This window comes from Myxine glutinosa, chromosome 1 (assembly GCF_964187855.1).
Source record: "Myxine glutinosa chromosome 1, kmMyxGlut1.1, whole genome shotgun sequence".
In the NCBI taxonomy this organism is placed as follows: domain Eukaryota; kingdom Metazoa; phylum Chordata; class Myxini; order Myxiniformes; family Myxinidae; genus Myxine; species Myxine glutinosa.
In genome coordinates this window covers 291,172,291-291,191,414 of record NC_136261.1, presented here as the reverse complement: position 1 = coordinate 291,191,414, position 19,124 = coordinate 291,172,291, and the positions used below count along the sequence as shown (strand labels likewise).

At 45.2% G+C, this 19,124-nt stretch overlaps 1 protein-coding gene across 9 annotated transcripts in view; it reads left to right on the top strand.

The window, feature by feature from the left end:
- Positions 1-261: 261 nt before the first annotated feature.
- DNM1L (dynamin 1 like) overlaps positions 262-19,124 on the top strand; it is an 88,190-nt gene continuing 69,327 nt past the window's right edge. For 2 of the 9 annotated variants that reach the window (XM_078767441.1, XM_078767431.1), the window contains exons 1-5: positions 262-436; positions 583-710; positions 3,552-3,699; positions 16,150-16,182; positions 16,663-16,709. In XM_078767441.1, coding sequence (XP_078623567.1) covers positions 609-710; positions 3,552-3,699; positions 16,150-16,182; positions 16,663-16,709 — 330 coding nt within the window. In that variant the 5' untranslated portion in view covers positions 262-436; positions 583-608. Of the gene's footprint in view, positions 472-582; positions 711-3,551; positions 3,700-16,149; positions 16,183-16,662; positions 16,710-19,124 lie in introns of all 9 variants that reach the window. The other 7 variants (XM_078767462.1, XM_078767449.1, XM_078767473.1 and 4 more) reach the window with 5 other exon arrangements.

The window sequence follows — 19,124 nt, the reverse complement described above, 5'->3', positions numbered from 1 at the left end:
ACTTAGAAATTACCTTACCTTGCTCACACACCGCTCTAAAGGTTTGCGACCACCATCCTTACACTAAATAAATGAATATACATAATTATTAGTAAAACAAATGAAGTAATCGAAAATATTAAATAATAATAATCACAATACAAACTGCGGTTACTGAGATGAAAGAATGAAAATAAAACCCGACGTCTAATCGAGAAACCGAATAAAGATGATTGACCAGTGATCCTTGAAAATGCTCGTGCCGGCGTGATGTCGTGCGTCAGTGCGTCATGACGTAAAAACGTAATGACGTAATGACGTCTTGACCATGGCGACCTCCTTGAATGAGCTGTGAATGTTCCCGATATAGGCCGTGGACGCAAAATCTCGCTTTTGTTCGTCCCTTTTCCCGTCTTTCTTCGTGGCTCACCGTTTTCAACCTGCGTCATTTGCGGCCGTAATTGTGCTCTCCTTATTTCTCCATTTTACAGGGTATACGCTACCCGCCAAGTGGTGTACTTTTTGTCGTTGAGATTTTTTTTGATATGTAGTTTTCTTGTTTTTGATGACTCATTTGATAGTTTATTTGTTTTTATGTTCTAGTTCGTTCTTCTTTCTTTGTCGCCGTCATGGAGGCTCTCATTCCCGTCATCAACAAGCTCCAGGATGTGTTTAACACCGTGGGCGCGGAAACGCTACAGCTTCCGCAAATCGTGGTTGTCGGAGTACAAGTAAGACCGGGAGAGGTGGTGGGAATGGGGCGGAAATGGGGCTTGTTGGAAAGAGTGATTCAAATACTTAACATCGCCCTCCATTTGTCCTCACAGCCTCCACTTCCACTTCATCCATTTTTCCAAGCCGCCCACCAGATTCTTCCAACCCCCTCCCTCTTTACTTGTTCCTCCAAGTCCAACCTCTCTCTCTTTCAGAATCCTCCAACCTCTCCTCTTTCAGAATCCTCCAACCTCTCTCTCCCCTCTTTCCAGATTCCTCCAACCTCTCTCTCCCCTCTTTCCAGATTCCTCCAACCTCTCTCTCTCTCCTTTTCCCAGATTCCTCCAACCTCTCTCTCTCTCCTTTTCCCAGATTCCTTCAACCTCTCTCTCTCTCCTCTTTCCAGAATCCTCCAACCTCTCTCCTCTTTCCAGATTCCTCCAACCTCTCTCTCCCCTCTTTCCAGATTCCTCCAACCTCTCTCTCCCCTCTTTCCAGATTCCTCCAACCCCTCTCTCCCCTCTTTCCAGATTCCTCCAACCCCTCTCTCCCCTCTTTCCAGATTCCTCCAACCCCTCTCTCCCCTCTTTCCAGATTCCTCCAACCCCTCTCTCCCCTCTTTCCAGATTCCTCCAACCCCTCTCTCCCCTCTTTCCAGATTCCTCCAACCCCTCTCTCCCCTCTTTCCAGATTCCTCCAACCCCTCTCTCCCCTCTTTCCAGATTCCTCCAACCCCTCTCTCCCCTCTTTCCAGATTCCTCCAACCCCTCTCTCCCCTCTTTCCAGATTCCTCCAACCTCTCTCTCCCCTCTTTCCAGATTCCTCCAACCCCTCTCTCCCCTCTTTCCAGATTCCTCCAACCCCTCTCTCCCCTCTTTCCAGATTCCTCCAACCCCTCTCTCCCCTCTTTCCAGATTCCTCCAACCCCTCTCTCTCCTCTTTCCAGATTCCTCCAACCTCTCTCTCCTCTTTCCAGATTCCTCCAACCTCTCTCTCCTTTTCCCAGATTCCTCCAACCTCTCTCTCTCTCTCCTCTTTCCAGATTCCTCCAACTCCTCTCTCTCCTCTTTCCAGATTCCTCCAACTCCTCTCTCTCCTCTTTCCAGATTCCTCCAACCCCTCTCTCCCCTCTTTCCAGATTCCTCCAACCCCTCTCTCTCCTCTTTCCAGATTCCTCCAACCTCTCTCTCCTCTTTCCAGATTCCTCCAACCTCTCTCTCCTTTTCCCAGATTCCTCCAACCCCTCTCTCCCCTCTTTCCAGATTCCTCCAACCCCTCTCTCCCCTCTTTCCAGATTCCTCCAACCTCTCTCTCCCCTCTTTCCAGATTCCTCCAACCCCTCTCTCCCCTCTTTCCAGATTCCTCCAACCCCTCTCTCCCCTCTTTCCAGATTCCTCCAACCCCTCTCTCCCCTCTTTCCAGATTCCTCCAACCCCTCTCTCTCCTCTTTCCAGATTCCTCCAACCCCTCTCTCTCCTCTTTCCAGATTCCTCCAACCTCTCTCTCCTCTTTCCAGATTCCTCCAACCTCTCTCTCCTTTTCCCAGATTCCTCCAACCTCTCTCTCTCTCTCTCTCCTCTTTCCAGATTCCTCCAACCTCTCTCTCCTCTTTCCAGATTCCTCCAACCTCTCTCTCCTTTTCCCAGATTCCTCCAACCCCTCTCTCCCCTCTTTCCAGATTCCTCCAACCTCTCTCTCCTCTTTCCAGATTCCTCCAACCTCTCTCTCCTCTTTCCAGATTCCTCCAACCCCTCTCTCCCCTCTTTCCAGATTCCTCCAACCCCTCTCTCCCCTCTTTCCAGATTCCTCCAACCCCTCTCTCCCCTCTTTCCAGATTCCTCCAACCCCTCTCTCCCCTCTTTCCAGATTCCTCCAACCCCTCTCTCCCCTCTTTCCAGATTCCTCCAACCCCTCTCTCCCCTCTTTCCAGATTCCTCCAACCCCTCTCTCCCCTCTTTCCAGATTCCTCCAACCCCTCTCTCCCCTCTTTCCAGATTCCTCCAACCCCTCTCTCTCCTCTTTCCAGATTCCTCCAACCCCTCTCTCTCCTCTTTCCAGATTCCTCCAACCTCTCTCTCCTCTTTCCAGATTCCTCCAACCTCTCTCTCCTTTTCCCAGATTCCTCCAACCTCTCTCTCTCTCTCTCTCTCTCCTCTTTCCAGATTCCTCCAACCTCTCTCTCCTTTACGGATTCCTTCAATCCCCCCTTTTTTCCAGACTCCTCCAACCCACCCCTCCTCTTTCCCTTAAAAGGCCACAATTTGACGATGTTTCTTCATGTGGATGCAAAGCACTGAAATTTTAGTACTGTAGCACAAGTCAAACTCAAATAGTAATGTTTTAGTGTAGTATTGCAAAATTACCATATTGGTATGTAGAATGATGTGACTTGTCAGACATTTACCATCCTTTCATCGTGCATTTTGGCAGCAGTACAATAATCTCTTCTTGGATAAACAGTTAAAAATATTTATTTGCTTTGAAATCTTAATTTAAGTCGATCGTAATTGTATCACTTCTGTGACATGTCAGGGTTGCTTGCCAGTTTTGTTTTGCTTCCCCTCAAGTTACAAATGCTGACGCCATTGACAGTGAGCAAAGGAGGGCAAATTTTGTTATAATTGACGTAATCTAACTCTCACCGTATGTTTGCAATAGTAATGTCTTAATTTCTCAAGTGATAGCATAAATATGCTTATTGTAGTCACTGTCAGTCCAGGCCTTCTCAAATGTGTGACAAGGGTCCACCATCTCGCATGCCATTTGGTATCTGATTTCAAGCATGCCTTTCTTTTAAATCTCTGTGAGCCGTGGCGTGGCAATTGCTAGCGTGTGTTTCTGGTTATATTGTCACACAGAGCAGCGGGAAGAGCTCTGTTCTTGAGAGCATCGTTGGAAAGGATTTTCTGCCTCGTGGAACGGGTATTGTGACTCGGCGCCCACTAGTTCTGCAGCTTGTGCATGTGGCCACGGACGAGCGATCCAAAACACGTGGGGAGGAGAATGGTAGGACAAGGAGTGTGGGTTTTGTTTGATGGAGGAGAGGGAAGAAGCGTATGATTGATGGAGTAGTTTTAACAAGAGACTTGTTTGTTTAGCGTTTCCGTCTGAGTGCATGGCTCATGATGCTGGCTGGGATTACAGGCGCAAATCCCATTTTATTGATTTGTCCATATGATGGAATACTTTTGTCTTTCACAGCTGTTGTCGTTGGTTTAGCGGTTAGGGTGCCGGCTTGGGATCCTAGGATCCTGGGTTCGAATCCCGGTCGATCGCTGAATTAACGCCAGGGGGGTTGACTCAGCCTGTCATCCTTCCGAGGTCGGCAAATTGAGTACCAGCTTGCTGGGATGAATGATCACGGTGTGTACCCCCATTTAGAATAGATACACCGTATCCCTGCGCATCGTAAGAGCGTGACCAAGGGTTGGCGTCAGGAAGGGCATCCGGCCATAAAAACATTGCATCAAACGGAACCATGATTGTCATGGGGCCCGCAAGGCTAACCCCTGCTCTTGTGGGGAAAAATGGCCTTAAAACGATCATTCATTCATTCACAGCTGTTGTCCATCTACATCGGCGAACAAGTTAAATAATGGATTTTATAAACTGAAAGCCGATAAGAATACCTTAACAGTTAAACCGTGGGCCGAGCCCCTTTTTGTTTACATTCATGACCCACCTCGCATATCTACCTGCATTTATAATATGTTGTGTAAAACTATTACAGAATTAATATCTGAAACTCGTCAAGCACAAAACTTGCACATATTTTCAAAATCTGAAAAAAACAAACAAAAAAAACACCCAAAATGTTGACGATCATTTTAATAAATATTGTCCAATCACAGCACGTGTAACAGGCCACTGGCAGCTGTGAGCGCTAACCAGCCAATCGTGCACTTCGTTTCAGACTGTACATACAGTACTGGTTGCATGTCAGATGCAGTTATGGAAGGCGAAGATTCTGATGTTAGTTCTTCGGGGTTTTGCTTCATGCACGTCATCAATACGCACAGCAGTGATTCCATTTTAAATATTTTTTAATAAGATTTTTAATTTCATTTTAAATAAATGTTATTTTTCATAACATTTCAATTTATTTTTCGAATGAGCTTTGATAACTAGTTTGAAAATTAATTTCGGTTCATGAAGAATAAAAAAAGAAGATAAAATCAGGTTGATATTGAAATTGGAATGGGCATCTTCTGGTATAAAAAATATTGTATCATATTTCGTGTGTGCATGTGTGTGTAGGACCTCGATCACCCACACTCTTTGACGCTTTCCCCATCTCTACATAGACTACATATTTTATATTTAGAATTCCCATTGAGTTATACACAGCTATATATATTATTATATAATGGACACAAAATGGTGCAAAAGTTTTTGCTAATTAGCATAACTAATGTACGACTTTGTGCACTGACGAGTTATGAATCCTTTGTGATTTTTGAACTAAAAAAAAATGCAAAATTTCAGCTAGATACCAGAGGTGGGTTACGAAAGTTAAAAAAAAACCAAAAAAAAAAAACCACATTTTTTTTGTTTCTGTCCACGGTCTAAGTGGCATGAAGCGAGATGTGGCTGAGATGTTGTTGTTTAGAAGATCGAGGCTCATGGAAAAGCAAGCTGGTGATTGAAGATATGAACTGACTGTGTGACATTGGGTCGATATTTGGATAATAAGCAAGGAAGGGAAATAACACGGGAGGAATTGTTGCAGTAATCAGCAAATAAGAGCATTGGGTTATGTGGGGTTAATGGTGGGGAAAAAAGACTAGCTGTAAGGATTGTGGGTGGGGGGGGGGGAGGGGTGGAAATGGCAGTGCACTGCTTGCCTGAAGTCCCAAAGGGAAGAGTGTGATTGAACAGTGTCAGAAAGGAAGTTACACAGACAGGTGAAAAAGGACCAAAATAAATGAGGTGCACATAAGCCTGGATTTTTAAAATTTAACTACTTTGGGGTTACTGGAAGGAGGAATGCATTCTGGAGTTGTGGAGGATTGTTGTGATGACTGCAGAAGGGGCCTGGCAGGAGGAGCCTTAGTAATGAACAGGTCACAGACCTGCCTGCGATGTGAGAACAACAGGACTTGTGCTTCGCCCTTATCATGGCCTCATCGACATTTCCAGTGTTAACCTTTCATCAGATTTATAAGCCTGGTGTTGGCTTAACGGTTAAGGTGGAAGGCTTAAGAACTTAGGGTTTTGAGTTCAATCCCCTGTCCTGCCATTAAGTAACAAAGGGTGGGTTGACTCAGCCTGTCTTCCTTCCGAGGTCGGCAAAATGAGTACAAGCTTATTGGAAACGGGGCTCTGCATCAGTGGCACAGCTGCGCTCCCAGCAATGATGCAGCCACATGCTGCATATGAAATTATTATGATGATGATCAGAAAGTTGGGCCTTTGCTGAAGTATCAACGTTCAAAACAGCAGTGACATCTCACTTCCTATGGCTGTAAACATGCGAACACAACAACTTTGAGTTGATAAAATCATTGATTTATCCATTCCTTCCACCCCCATTCTCCCCCCCCCTGGCCCCCCCTCCTCCCCAAGTACAACCACCAGAAAATGGAAGTCGTCTCCCCCACCCCTATTTTACTTTTCCATTTTGTACCCCATGACCTGGCTCTGGGTGCTACAAACATGTTTGCAATGTATTTTATTATGCTCTAACTGGAACTCAAACAACATGGATAACTGTTGTTTATTTATTACGTCATAAAAGGTGCCGTTGTTTTTTTTATAAACAGGAATTAAATTCTTGCGTGGGGCTAAGTGTGAAAAGCTCTGACTCGACACAGGACTCGAACCAAGGGCCTCCATCACTTTTGCGGTGACAGCCCACTGCGCTATTGAGCCAACAGAAATCTCATACGAAAAAAATGTCCTGTATTTTATTATGCTCTAACTGGAACTCAAACAACATGGATAAATGTTTTGTTTATTACATCATAAAAGGTGCTGTTGGTGGCTAGATATAGAAACACTTTCTCCATTTTATATTTATGTGTATGTGTATATATATATGTATATATATATATATATATATATATATATATATATATATATATATATATATATATATATATATATATATATATATATATATATATATATATACATAGTCATCCCTCGTTTATCGCGGGGGTTACATTCCAGAACCCCCCGTGATAGGTGAAAATCCGCGAAGTAGAAACCATATATTTATTTTTATATATTTTAAGCCTTTAAAAACCCTCCCCATACTCTTATAAACCTTTCCCATGCTCTTATAAACCCTTTCTACACTCTTAAACACACTTTTGAGACCCATCCTTACGTATTAGAAAAATATTTGTACGTGTATATATAGCTGTACAGTATATTTGAAAATACTGTAATAGATACTGGGTAAGTATATCAATAATAGTTTTTACTGCACAGCAAAGAAGAGCATTACAGCTCTTCTGAAGACGCCACTTCAGCAGGCGCCTCGTCAGGTGGTGCAGTATCTTCGTCGTCGTCCGGAACTTCTTTTTGTGCTGAAGACGTAGGCGTGTCTTCTTTCTTTTTTCGGGTGAGGAACATAGTGATGGGCAGTTGCTGGCGCTGCCTTTTCTTCTGGGCGAGGAGGTTTTTATAGACTTCAATGCCTCCGTCGATTACATCTCTGAACTTCAACGAACGAATCATCTGGGGGTCCCATTCTTCAGCCCTTTCCTTAAGTTATTTTGCCATTCTCACTAGGGTTGCGAGGCGTTCCAGTGATAGGCCTTCTTCTTCATCCCCTGGACCCTCTTCTTCCTCTTCTTCTTCCTCACTTGCTGACTTCGTCATCTCCGCCAGGTCTTCGTCCGTTAACGGATCTGAGTGGGTCTCGAGCAGCTCCTCAACGTCATCGGGAGTCATATCGTTGAAGCCATCTCCTCCTAGTAATTTTGCCAGCTTCACTGCCTTATCTACTGCAGAGTGGTGGACTTCGTCAGGAGAGAAACCCCTGTACACGTAATCGTGGACTACTTCTGGCCACAATTTTTTCCAGCCGGCATTCAAAGTTTCTGTCTTCATCTCCTTTATGGCCATCTGAATATTTTGCAGACACGTTGCAATGGTGTACTCACGCCAGTACGCCTTCAGCGAGAAGTTTTCGTCCGAGTCCATAGCCTCGACCAGGTGCTGCAGGGTGTTTCGTGTATAATGTGCCTTAAATGCGCGAATGACGCCTTGATCCATGGGCTGTATCAGCGATGTGGTGTTTGGCGGTAAGAACTCTATTTGTACGCCATCATACGACAGGTCGAGCGCGTGACCTCCTGCATTATCCATGAGCAACAGCACTTTGAACTCGAGTCCTTTTTCTGCGAGATAAAGCTTGACCTCGGGAATGAAGCACTGGTAGAACCAATCCGATGTGAGGAGTTTCGTAATCTAGGACTTCTGGTTGTGCATCCAATACACTGGCAGCAGGTTCCTATTTTTGTTTTTGAGGACCCTTGGGTTTTTGGACTTGTAAATAAGACCAGGCTTTATCATAAAGCCCGCAGCATTCCCACACATTACTAAAGTCACCCGATCTTTGTGGGCCTTAAATCCAGGGGCTCTGGCTTCCTCGATCATGATGAAAGTGTGAGACGGCATCCGTTTTTTTTTTTTTTTTTTTTTTTTTTTTTTTTGTATACAATATCGAGGCTCGTGAAAGAGCGAACATTAATCACACAGAAAGACAAACCGACACATAAAACATATAACATAGGGAGCGGTAGACAAGATGGGGAGAGAGGGGGAAGGACACAAACATGACATTTGAGAGCAGGGACCGAGAGACATGGAGACATCGAGAGATCTGAGAGAGGGCGAGGGCTTTGGGGGGGGGGGGGCGTGGGAAGGGGGCAGTGGGAGAGGTATAAAACATATGGACACTGCCAGGACTTCCAGGAAAGAAGTTGGAATTTCAAACAAGGTGGATCTGGGGTGAATTAGCGGGGGTAGAAAAGATCAAGGTTTTGGATGGGGGAAGATAAGAGATGGTGGTGAACAGCTGTTTTAAAGACCTGGAGGGAGGAGTGGGATTGAAGGGAGTGAGGGAGTTTGTTCCAGAGGCGGGAGAAAAGAGGAATGAAAGAGTGAAGGTGAGCGGAGAGCCGAGATTTCGGCAGTTTAACCATCAGAGGGTTGCTGGCAGATCTTGTGCGACCTGTAGGAATATTTGGGGGACAGAGCACAGAGAGAGCTGGGGGTGCAAGGCCGGAGAGGAGTCGGTAGAAGACAGAAAGACCACCTACCTGCCTGCGGTGAGTGAGTGAAAGGCCCTCAGAGATGGCTTCATCGCGGGAGATTCCAATAATTCTGAAAGCTTTGGTTTCAACAGCGTGAAGCCGAGCTAGTTGTGAGGCAGGAGCACCGGCCCATAGGGGAGAACAGTATTCCATTGAGCTGCGGATGAAAGCCTTGTATGTGGTGAGGAGCTCAGGTGTGCCGAGGAAGGACTTCGCACGACGGAGGATGCCCAGTCGGCGACTGGCTTTGGAGGCCAGCTTGGAAATGTGGTTTTCCCAAGAAAGATCATGGCAGATAGTGAGACCCAAAATCTTGAGCGACAGAACTTCTTGGAGAGGATTGTTGAGAAAGTAGATGGGAGGGTTGTCCAGTCGATCTTTTCGGAGAGACATAGTAAGAGTGTGAGATTTGTCAGGATTGAAAGACATGTTCCACTTGTTTGACCAGTCTGTGATTTTGTCCAGGTCTTCAGAGAGTGAGGAGGCAGCAGACTGCCGATCTGAGGGAAGAGGAATGGAGCGGCAGAGAGTGGAGTCATCAGCAAAGAGATAGAGAGGATTTTCGAGAGAGTCAGAGAGATCATTGATGAAGACCAGAAAAAGCACGGGGCCCAGAACACTGCCTTGGGGAACTCCAGCCTGAACAGGAAGAGGAGATGAGAGAAACCCATTCAGGGCCACACGTTGACGACGACTAGAGAGGAAGTCCGCCAGCCATGCGTGGAGATTTCCATGGATACCAAAGGAGGAGAGTTTGGTGAGCAGAGCGGGGTGCCAGACCGTGTCGAAGGCACGTGATATGTCGAGGGAGACAGCTCTAATTTCCTGTTTGGCATTGAGGACCTCCATCCATTGTTGAGACAGCAGAAGCAGCATGTCCAGAGTAGAGTGACCTGGTCTGAAACCAAATTGATGATCAGAGATCAAGCCATTGGAGAAGAGGAAAGATTTCATATCAGAAGCAATGATGGATTCCATGACTTTGCTGATAATTGGGAGAAGGCTGATTGGTCTGTAGTTGCTAGGATCTGTTTTTGCACCTTTTTTGTGCAAAGCGGTGATGTTGGCTGATTTCCAAGCAGATGGCAGTTGACCTTGAGCAAAAGAGAGGGTGAAGAGAACAGAGAGAGGGTGAGATAGAGCAGCAGAGCAGGATTTTAGGACCCGTGGGCTGATGCCGTCGGGTCCAGTTGCAGAATCAGAGTCGAGGGTTGACAGAAACTTTTCCACCTTGTCAGGAGGAAAGGACACGGAGTCCAGGAGCAGCAGGGTACGACTGGGTATGGTGGGTACAGAGAGGGATGGGTTTGGGACACAAGATTTAGAGGCAAACACAGAGTTGAGGCATTCAGCTTTTTCACGTGCGGAGTCAGCTGTGTAGCCGTTTGAGGTAAGGGAGGGGATGGAGGGGGAACAAACACCAGAAACGGATTTGACCAGACGCCACCAGGATTTGGAAGAGGGAGACAGATAAGAGAGTTCGGTCTTGAGAACGGAGAGATATTGTTTCCTGGCTCTCCTGAGGGTGGACACACACTTGTTTCGGGCTTTGTGAAAGGAAATGAGATTTCCTTCCGTTGGATTTGCTTTCCAGGAGACGAAGGCAAGTTGTTTCTGGGCAACAGCCTCACCACAAGATTCCGTGTACCATGGACGGGAGGAAGGGTATGACAACTGAAGACGAGATGGGATAAATCTGTGCATGAGAGAGAGCAATTTACTTTGGAAGAATTCCCAGGATGAGTTGATGTCAGAGGTGGTAGAGATGGGAGACCAGTCCAGATGATTGATGGCTGCTTGAAGACCGTGCCAGTTGGCCTGAGTGAAATGCCAGACTCGTCGACGCTGAGCAGGCTCCCTGAGGATGGTCAGAGAGATGTCCACTTTAACAAGGACATGATCAGATGATCCGATCGGAGCAGAAGAAGAGCAGCAGACATTTTCAGGGAAGTTAGTCATAACCAAGTCCAGAAGAGAAGATGTTCCGTTGACGGAGATCCGGGTCGGGAAATTGACAGATTGTGTCAGTCCCAGTGAGTCGCAGAAGTCCTTTGCTGAGGAGCCATGGCTGGTGAGAGAGGTACCCACACCCAGCCAACTGGCATGATGACAGTTGAAATCACCACATATGAGGAAGAGAGAGTTGGGATGAGTAGATAGAAGTTGGTCCATATCATCAGACAGCGAGATGTAGATGGAGTCATCACTGTTTGGTGGACGGTACAACACACATATGAACAAGAGGTGGGAGCGAAGGGGAAGCCGTAGCCAGAGGTATTCCTGGGGGTGAGGTGGAGAGAGTGCAGTGCAGGGCGAGTGAGGAAGAGAGTTTTTGATAAAGATAGCAACCCCGCCTCCAGGACGAGGCTCAGGTCTATCATACCGGAGGAGGGAGTAGCCCGGGAGAGATACTATGGAATCAGAGACATCATAAAGGAGGAAAGTTTCTGTTAAGCAGATCACGTCTGGTTTGACAGAAGCAACCTGTATGGAGAGATCAGTTAAGTTTGAACGAAGGCCCCGGATGTTTGAGGTTTCCAAAATAAGGCTGTCTCATCCATATTAAAAACTTGTTCAGGCTTATAACCCCCTTCCTTGATGATCGTCCTGAACGTCTCATTCACGTACCCCTCGGCGGCGGCGGCTTTATCCGCAGAAGCAGCTTCTCCATGCAGGACCACGCTCTTTAGCTTAAATAGTTTTTGAAATTTTGCAAACCAGCCCTTGCTGGCATTGAATTTGGTTGGTTTGGTGGGAGATGCGGTCGATGGTTCGGATTCGGGGTCGTCGTTGCCAGCGCCTTCAGCAAACTTGGCGTAAAGCTGCCTGGCCTTCTCACGGATAACGTTGGTATCCAGTGGGATATTCTTCTTCCTGCAGTCACTGATCCAAAGGGCCAATGCAGACTCCATCCTTACAATGGCCTTATTGCGTGAAGTTACCACCCTTTTCGCTGTCTGGTTAAAGGACACTGCTGCCGTCGCCCTTATATTCTTTTCGTCCTTCTTAATGTACCGGACCGTAGATTCATTGAGCCCGTAATGGCGGCCTACAGCCGCAAAGCTTCTCCCTTCCTTTAACATGTCGAGGAGTTTCACCTTCTCTACGATATTAAGCATCTTCCTCTGGCGCTTAGGTTCAGTGCCAGAACCCTTAGAAGACGCAGAACGTTTACCCGTCATCGTAGGGCTTGAAACAACTTCACAATTTTACACAAAATGCACATAAACACAACACCACAGGATACTGAACAGCGTGCTCTGATTGGTCGTGTCTCATCCATCTGCCAATAGTGTGCCACGTACGAAATCATCTGGGCAAACTAGCGCAAGCAACCCAAGCTTGGTTTTCCATACGCGCGAACCTTTGTCTACTCATTTATAATGCGCATTTTATTTTGATTTACTGTAATATTCTTTTAATATAGGTTTTAATTAATGTGTTATATTTTTATTTATATTATTATTAATTTTTTAGGCTAGAAAATGCTTATTTTACCGCAAAAATAATTAAAATCTAAAAAAATAAAAATACCTATAGGCCGCAGAATCCCGCGATATAATGAAAAATCCGATATATAATTTTACATATACGAGCGAGAAAAACCCGCGATGTACCGAAGCCGCGAAAAGTGAAGCGCGATATAGCGAGGGATGACTATATATATATATACTCGCTGAGGTACCCGGCTTCGCCCGGGTTGAATAAGAATAAGACAAATATATGATGAAAAGAACATGTATATTTTAGAGCAATATCACAGTACATTGCCTACATGACGTTTTGTCAATTTTCAATTTCTCAAAGCCTCTTGGTATACATTTCTGGTTAACTTTGGGGTTTCCTGGGAAAGGGATTCCTGCGACAGAGTTGTTATCGCTGTGACAGATAAACCTGCGTGACAGGTTTTGCGGTTGATTCCGAAGAGAATCATTAGAGTGCCGTTACGTCTCGAGAACGGACCGTTGGCCGTTTTGTCTGGCGCCTGATTTCGCATCGCTCCAGGTTCTTCACCTCGCTTCAACCATTTTCACAACCACCCAGACGTTAATCTGGTGTGTGTGTGTAACGTGGATTTTGAGTGGGAATTTGCGGTTCGTCGATTGGGAGCCGTTGAACGTCCATACCCGAAGGTGTGATTTCCCAGCCGCCTCTTGAGGACACTTTTGCCTATCTTTGGCAGTGTGACTGTCAACCGAGCGGGATTCTGGTCTCGATACAACATCGTTCTGACGATCGCTTCAACATCACCCGTCCCACAATACCCGACCCGTCCCACAGTACCCGAGCCGTCCCACAGTACCCGAGCCGTCCCACAGTACCCGACCCGTCCCACAGTACCCGACCCGTCCCACAGTACCCGACCCGTCCCACAGTACCCGACCCGTCCCACAACACCCGACCCGTCCCACAACACCCGACCCGTCCCACAACACCCGACCCGTCCCACAACACCCGACCCGTCCCACAACACCCGACCCGTCCCACAACACCCGACCCGTCCCACAACACCCGACCCGTCCCACAACACCCGACCCGTCCCACAACACCCGACCCGTCCCACAACACCCGACCCGTCCCACAACACCCGACCCGTCCCACAACACCCGACCCGTCCCACAACACCCGACCCGTCCCACAACACCCGACCCGTCCCACAGCACCCGACCCGTCCCACAGCACCCGACCCGTCCCACAGCACCCGACCCGTCCCACAGCACCCGACCCGTCCCACAGCACCCGACCCGTCCCACAGCACCCGACCCGTCCCACAGCACCCGACCCGTCCCACAGCACCCGACCCGTCCCACAGCACCCGACCCGTCCCACAGCACCCGACCCGTCCCACAGCACCCGACCCGTCCCACAGCACCCGACCCGTCCCACAACGATTGAAATGGCAGACTTTGCAGCACCGAGTCAGCTCTGACTGGAGTTAAAAAGCTTTGGACTCTCACAATCGGCAAAGCCAGAGGAGCCCACAGCCTGGAAGCAGGATGAGGGGAGGTCGGAGGGTACGTTAGTCATTACCGTGTCTGGGAGAGAAGGACTTGCACGGATATGGGTTTGGGAGATTGTGGCTTGGGTCAGATTCCCAGAAGGAATTCGTAGCAATGCCGTTAACCACGATGCCGTTAACCACGATGCCGTCCATGGGCATTTCCACTGTGAACACCAACGTGCATTTCCTGGGTTTCACCTGCGCTCCTGCAGCGCCGCACTCTTCCGCATTTGGGGAAGGTCGAGATTAAATCGACCGTCGTTGGTTAACCAAAAAAATATTTCCAACAGTTGAAATAATTATTGTTTCCAACAGTTGGAATTTAATGAAATTTGAATTCGAATAAAATCTCAACTAAAAAAAAAAACCGTTTATTCGTTCTTGGCGCGAAAAAATGGCGCGCATTTTGTCATTATGTGTGACTTTACGTCACTCCTAGGGACGTGAAAACATTTGTTTTCCTTAAAAATATATTTAAAATAAATAAAATAGTACATAAATTAACAATAAAAGAAGCTAAAATACAATAAAAAGCACATTAAAAATATATAAATATGTACGTACAGTATACTGTACGTACGCGCAACCGCTGCTTCGCATTCACAACAGAGGCGACGTACAGTATTCCTTTACTGTGTCTGTGTTAGCCATGGGTCCGAAGAAGGATAATGCTAGTGTTTCCAAGCGTAATGTGGTTACGATGGACGATAAGGTAAATCTGATTAAAAGGTATGGAAAAGGTGGAAAAGTGTCGGTGATGGCGCATAGACCTCATCGCGAATCGGAACCGCAATGCATCATGGGATCGGAAAGGGGCAATAGCGCCGCCACAAACTACACCACGAATTGCAGCTGGCGCGGTTTTTTAAACCATTGATATTAAAATAATAAGTTGCCCATAACCACTGGGATTTTATGCTGATTCCGAATCTGTGTCTAAAACTTTTCTCCGATGTGTAGTTCTTGGGTTATAAGCGGACATCAAGACAGACAGACAGACACTCCTCCTTTATATATATATATATATATATATATATATATATATACATACATACATACATACATACATACATACATACATACATACATACATACATACATACATACATACATACATACCCCATACAAACCCTGCGTATTTGCGGTTGATAAATTGCAACCTGCTTCAACATTTGTGGCTCTGCAAAACATTCAACATTTGTGGCAGGTGCAAAAAAAAAAAAAAAAAATTCCAAGAGCATGACCTACTTATACATTCCCAGACCTGAGCTTCGCGCTTTCATGGCGTTTAGAGGCCACATAAAAATATTTTAGCCAAACTATAAGAGAGCTTCACAGGATATCCTGCCATTCACATGGTAAACATTGTTTTGCGGGATATCCCGCCATTCAAGCTGCATTGCAATCTCTCTAACCGTCACCCTTCCGTCCTCACTGATGAGCGCATGAACTTTCTGTTCTTTCTGTTCAGTCTTGGCGCTTCTCGACTGACCATAGCATGGCTGATCAGTGATGTCTGCATTTCCATCTTTGAAGTGTTTCATCTACCTTCTGACACTGGTGCCCATAATGGCATCTCCGTACTCATGATTCAATTGGCTGTATATATCTGCAGCTGAGTTGTTCTCCTTCACGAGGAATTCAATCATTGCATGTTGTCGAACCAATGTCGTTGACAGCCATTTTGTCACAATGGATTGTGGGAACACCAGTGGTGTGTATGTGTTGTGACTGTGTTTATATTGGAATGGATATATGTCACTAATAACTGATGTTTTATTATATTTGGCACAAACGTGTAAAATCCACTAATGCTCATGACTTTTGGTATGGCCCTCGTATATACTGCAGTATGATACTATATTTAATTCTAGTCTCATTGCAGTCAACTGTCTATTACATTAACTACAAAGATTGTACACCACTTAAGAAGTATTGTTAATTAAAGGTTATTGCAGTTAACTGTTGTTGATGTGGAGGTGATACGATCTTATGACTGTGTAGTTCATACCTGGGATGTCAGTGTGCAAATGCCATGTATTACTTTTGTCTTTTATTTACTGTATGCACGAACCATCAGTCCTTGCAAATTATTAAAGTAGGTTGGGAGTGAGGGCACCGTTGAACAACTCTACAAATGTACTGACATTTCCTTTTCTCTCCTTCTCTTGTTGCACTCATTGTTAGCTGAGAGGAAGAAGAGTGGAGTGTACAGAGAAGGTTTTTCTGTTTGCCATTTATTGTATTTTTCACGAGCACATAGCTGCTAACGTGTTACCAATGCACATAGTCTGGTAGTGGCTTTGGAAAGTGTGACTCTCTCACCTTCCTTACTTGGGATTCGCTGATTTTGTTTATTGTTTTGGAAATTCCATTCCATTTACCTGCCTAAACAATAGTCTTACTTTATTAACCTTTTTTCACAGCTGGCTGACTCCCCCCTCGTTTTTCATCCACAATATTCTCGCCATGCTGCTTGGAGCACTGAAGTTTTTTTGTTCTGTTTGCTTACCTCTTTATGTCCTGTACTTGATTAAAAAAAAATATAACCCTCTATCGCTTGAGGATGTCTTTCCATACTCATCGATTTTGCTGGCTTGGCATGAACATGTTAGCATAGTGCTTTTTAATATTTTAAATGCCATTCGGTTTATTAGTAATATTGCCTGGACATCGACCAATTTTCTTTTTTCTTTTCAGGTGTTGAAGATGAGGAATGGGCAAAATTTCTGCACACGAAAAACCAGGTGAGTTTATTCTTATGGTTCTAGCATATGTGCCAATATGAGGGGAAGGCGTGAGCTGCTGCACATGATCCGGAGAGGATCCTGCTCATTCACCTGAAATCGAGCGATCATAATTGAGTTTGAGGAGACCTAAAATTTAAGCTACTGTGATGAATTGCAAATGAAATGCCAGAAGAGGTTCCTGGTTCCCTTTTGCGTTGTCTTGTCATGCAACCGAGCAGCCCCAATCAATAGTGATTGAGTCATATCAAAACCTGTGATGCATCATTAGAAGTTGTGCTTGTGCACATCTACTGCTTATTTATTCATTTTGGAGTTGAAGTGGGGATGGGGGGGGGGGGGGGGGAGGGGAGGCTATCCCAACGGTGATGTTCGACATAGTATCACTGTATGGGAGTTGATTTCCAAATTTCGTAAGACTGGTTCCGTTGTGGATGCCTCACGGCCTAGCAGGCCTTCATTGATATCATATGAGATGGTTAACGCTATTTTGGTTTGCATATTAGGAAGCCCGAGGTAGTCGGTTTGTCAGTTGTCACAGCAGGCACGTGTCTCGCATAGCAGTACACACAGAACATGGACGAAACGTCTGCACCCCCATCCATACAACGTAACAGCTGTGCAAGAAATGCAAAAAGGGACTACATCAAGCGTTCCGATTACTGCCGATGATTTTGAGACTTTATTACTGCTAATGGAGACTATGTTGTTGTTTTTTGCACTGGAAGTCTTTTTCTTCGATGAGGCTTTGTTCCATTTATCTGGCTATGGAAACATCCAAAACAGCTGTTTGGTCAGTAGAAAACCCACGCATGATATTTGTCACCTTTGCATGATGTGAATGTTGGTGTATGGTGCATCATATTGTTACACGTGATTGTGACTTAAATCCATCAACAATATTTATTGGGCTGAGTTGATGTGTGCCTTTGCAAATATGCAAGGACGTGTGTATGCTTGTCTGTGTGTATTAGTCTAGTAGGAAGACTAGGTCCCCCTGCACCCCCCGGAGATATACTTCTAATCAGTGTTTCTAGATTGGAAAAAATGTGTAGAAAATGACTAGCTATGGCCCCAAGCTGAAAAAATGTCCCACATACCATTTTTATGCAAATTACTGCTGCCATTATCAAAAAAACGATTTTTGACATATCTCAGCCAATATTGCAGATAATTGAAAAATGAAGGTGTCTAGACCCATGTTTTGAAGGGCATAGATCATGATAGAACTATTCATAACATGATTACATGTGTCTATGGTATACTAGTATGCATATTAATGCTGTAATTACAAAATAATCAGTTTTACAAATGATAAGGATACGTTAATACTGCAGATAACTTAACATGGTACATAAGGGGTCTAAACCCAGGTATTTTCAAGGTTAAATGTCAACAAGATGCTCCTGAGTCTTGCATAGGGGCGGGACATTGGCAGTAACATTGGTACCACTCAACTTTTCTTCCCACCATTGACTTTGTATTGCGAGAGATTTTCACTTGCTTATTTAAAGGTTTCTCACCCAGCCCACGTAAAATCTACCAACTCCTGCTGTTAACTCCCAAACATATTTTTTTATGTTATCCAATCACAGTGCAGAAATGACAGACTAGAGATCCAAATTAGTGCTGCTATAGCTGCCATTTTACATTTCCATCCATGTAACATGCGCGCTCGCGCGCTCGTATCAATTGGTAATGTCGCGCGCTCGTATCAATTTGTAACGTTGATGTTATTGAATACCTCAGTTGAAAGTTCAGTCTTCCATTCCATCTGTGTGTTGTTCTTGGTATTCATCCTCCAATCTAGCCAGGTAAGATGCTAACTATAATGTTACTCACACTCTTGACTTCAGTTTCTGCATGAAATCATAAACAGGCAGAATAACAGCTGAGCCAGCTAGCACCATGTTAGCTAACGTTAAAGCTAGCCTCATCTATGTACAGTATGTTCCTAATGTCGGTGTAACTTAAACTTTTGTTAATGCCAAACATGAGACATATCTGTTGACTTCTGTATATGAATTGAACCAGAAAGAGGCACGACAGCTGAGCTAGCTACAGTAACTTAGCACAATGTTTCATTGGCCTAGATAGCTAACGTTAGTGTGGAAGAATTTAGATGTTTTAGCTATTAGCACTTTTGATGCCACTAAACATGGTTTAGTCAGCTAAAAAGTACCCTAGTGTAGAACATGACTCAGAACCTCTGTTACCTCACTGAAAACTCAGAGCCTCCTTTCACAGGCACTTTTAACATCATTCGTGATTTCTTATTTGTCATTTAACAGTGATGGTAGACATCGACAGCAAGCATGCCCAAAAGAAAACGGAGTGTAGAACCTGCAGCCCAAAGCTCTCCTCCTACATGCATCCTTCATGTACCATCCATGTCTGATCATGGGGATTTCACGC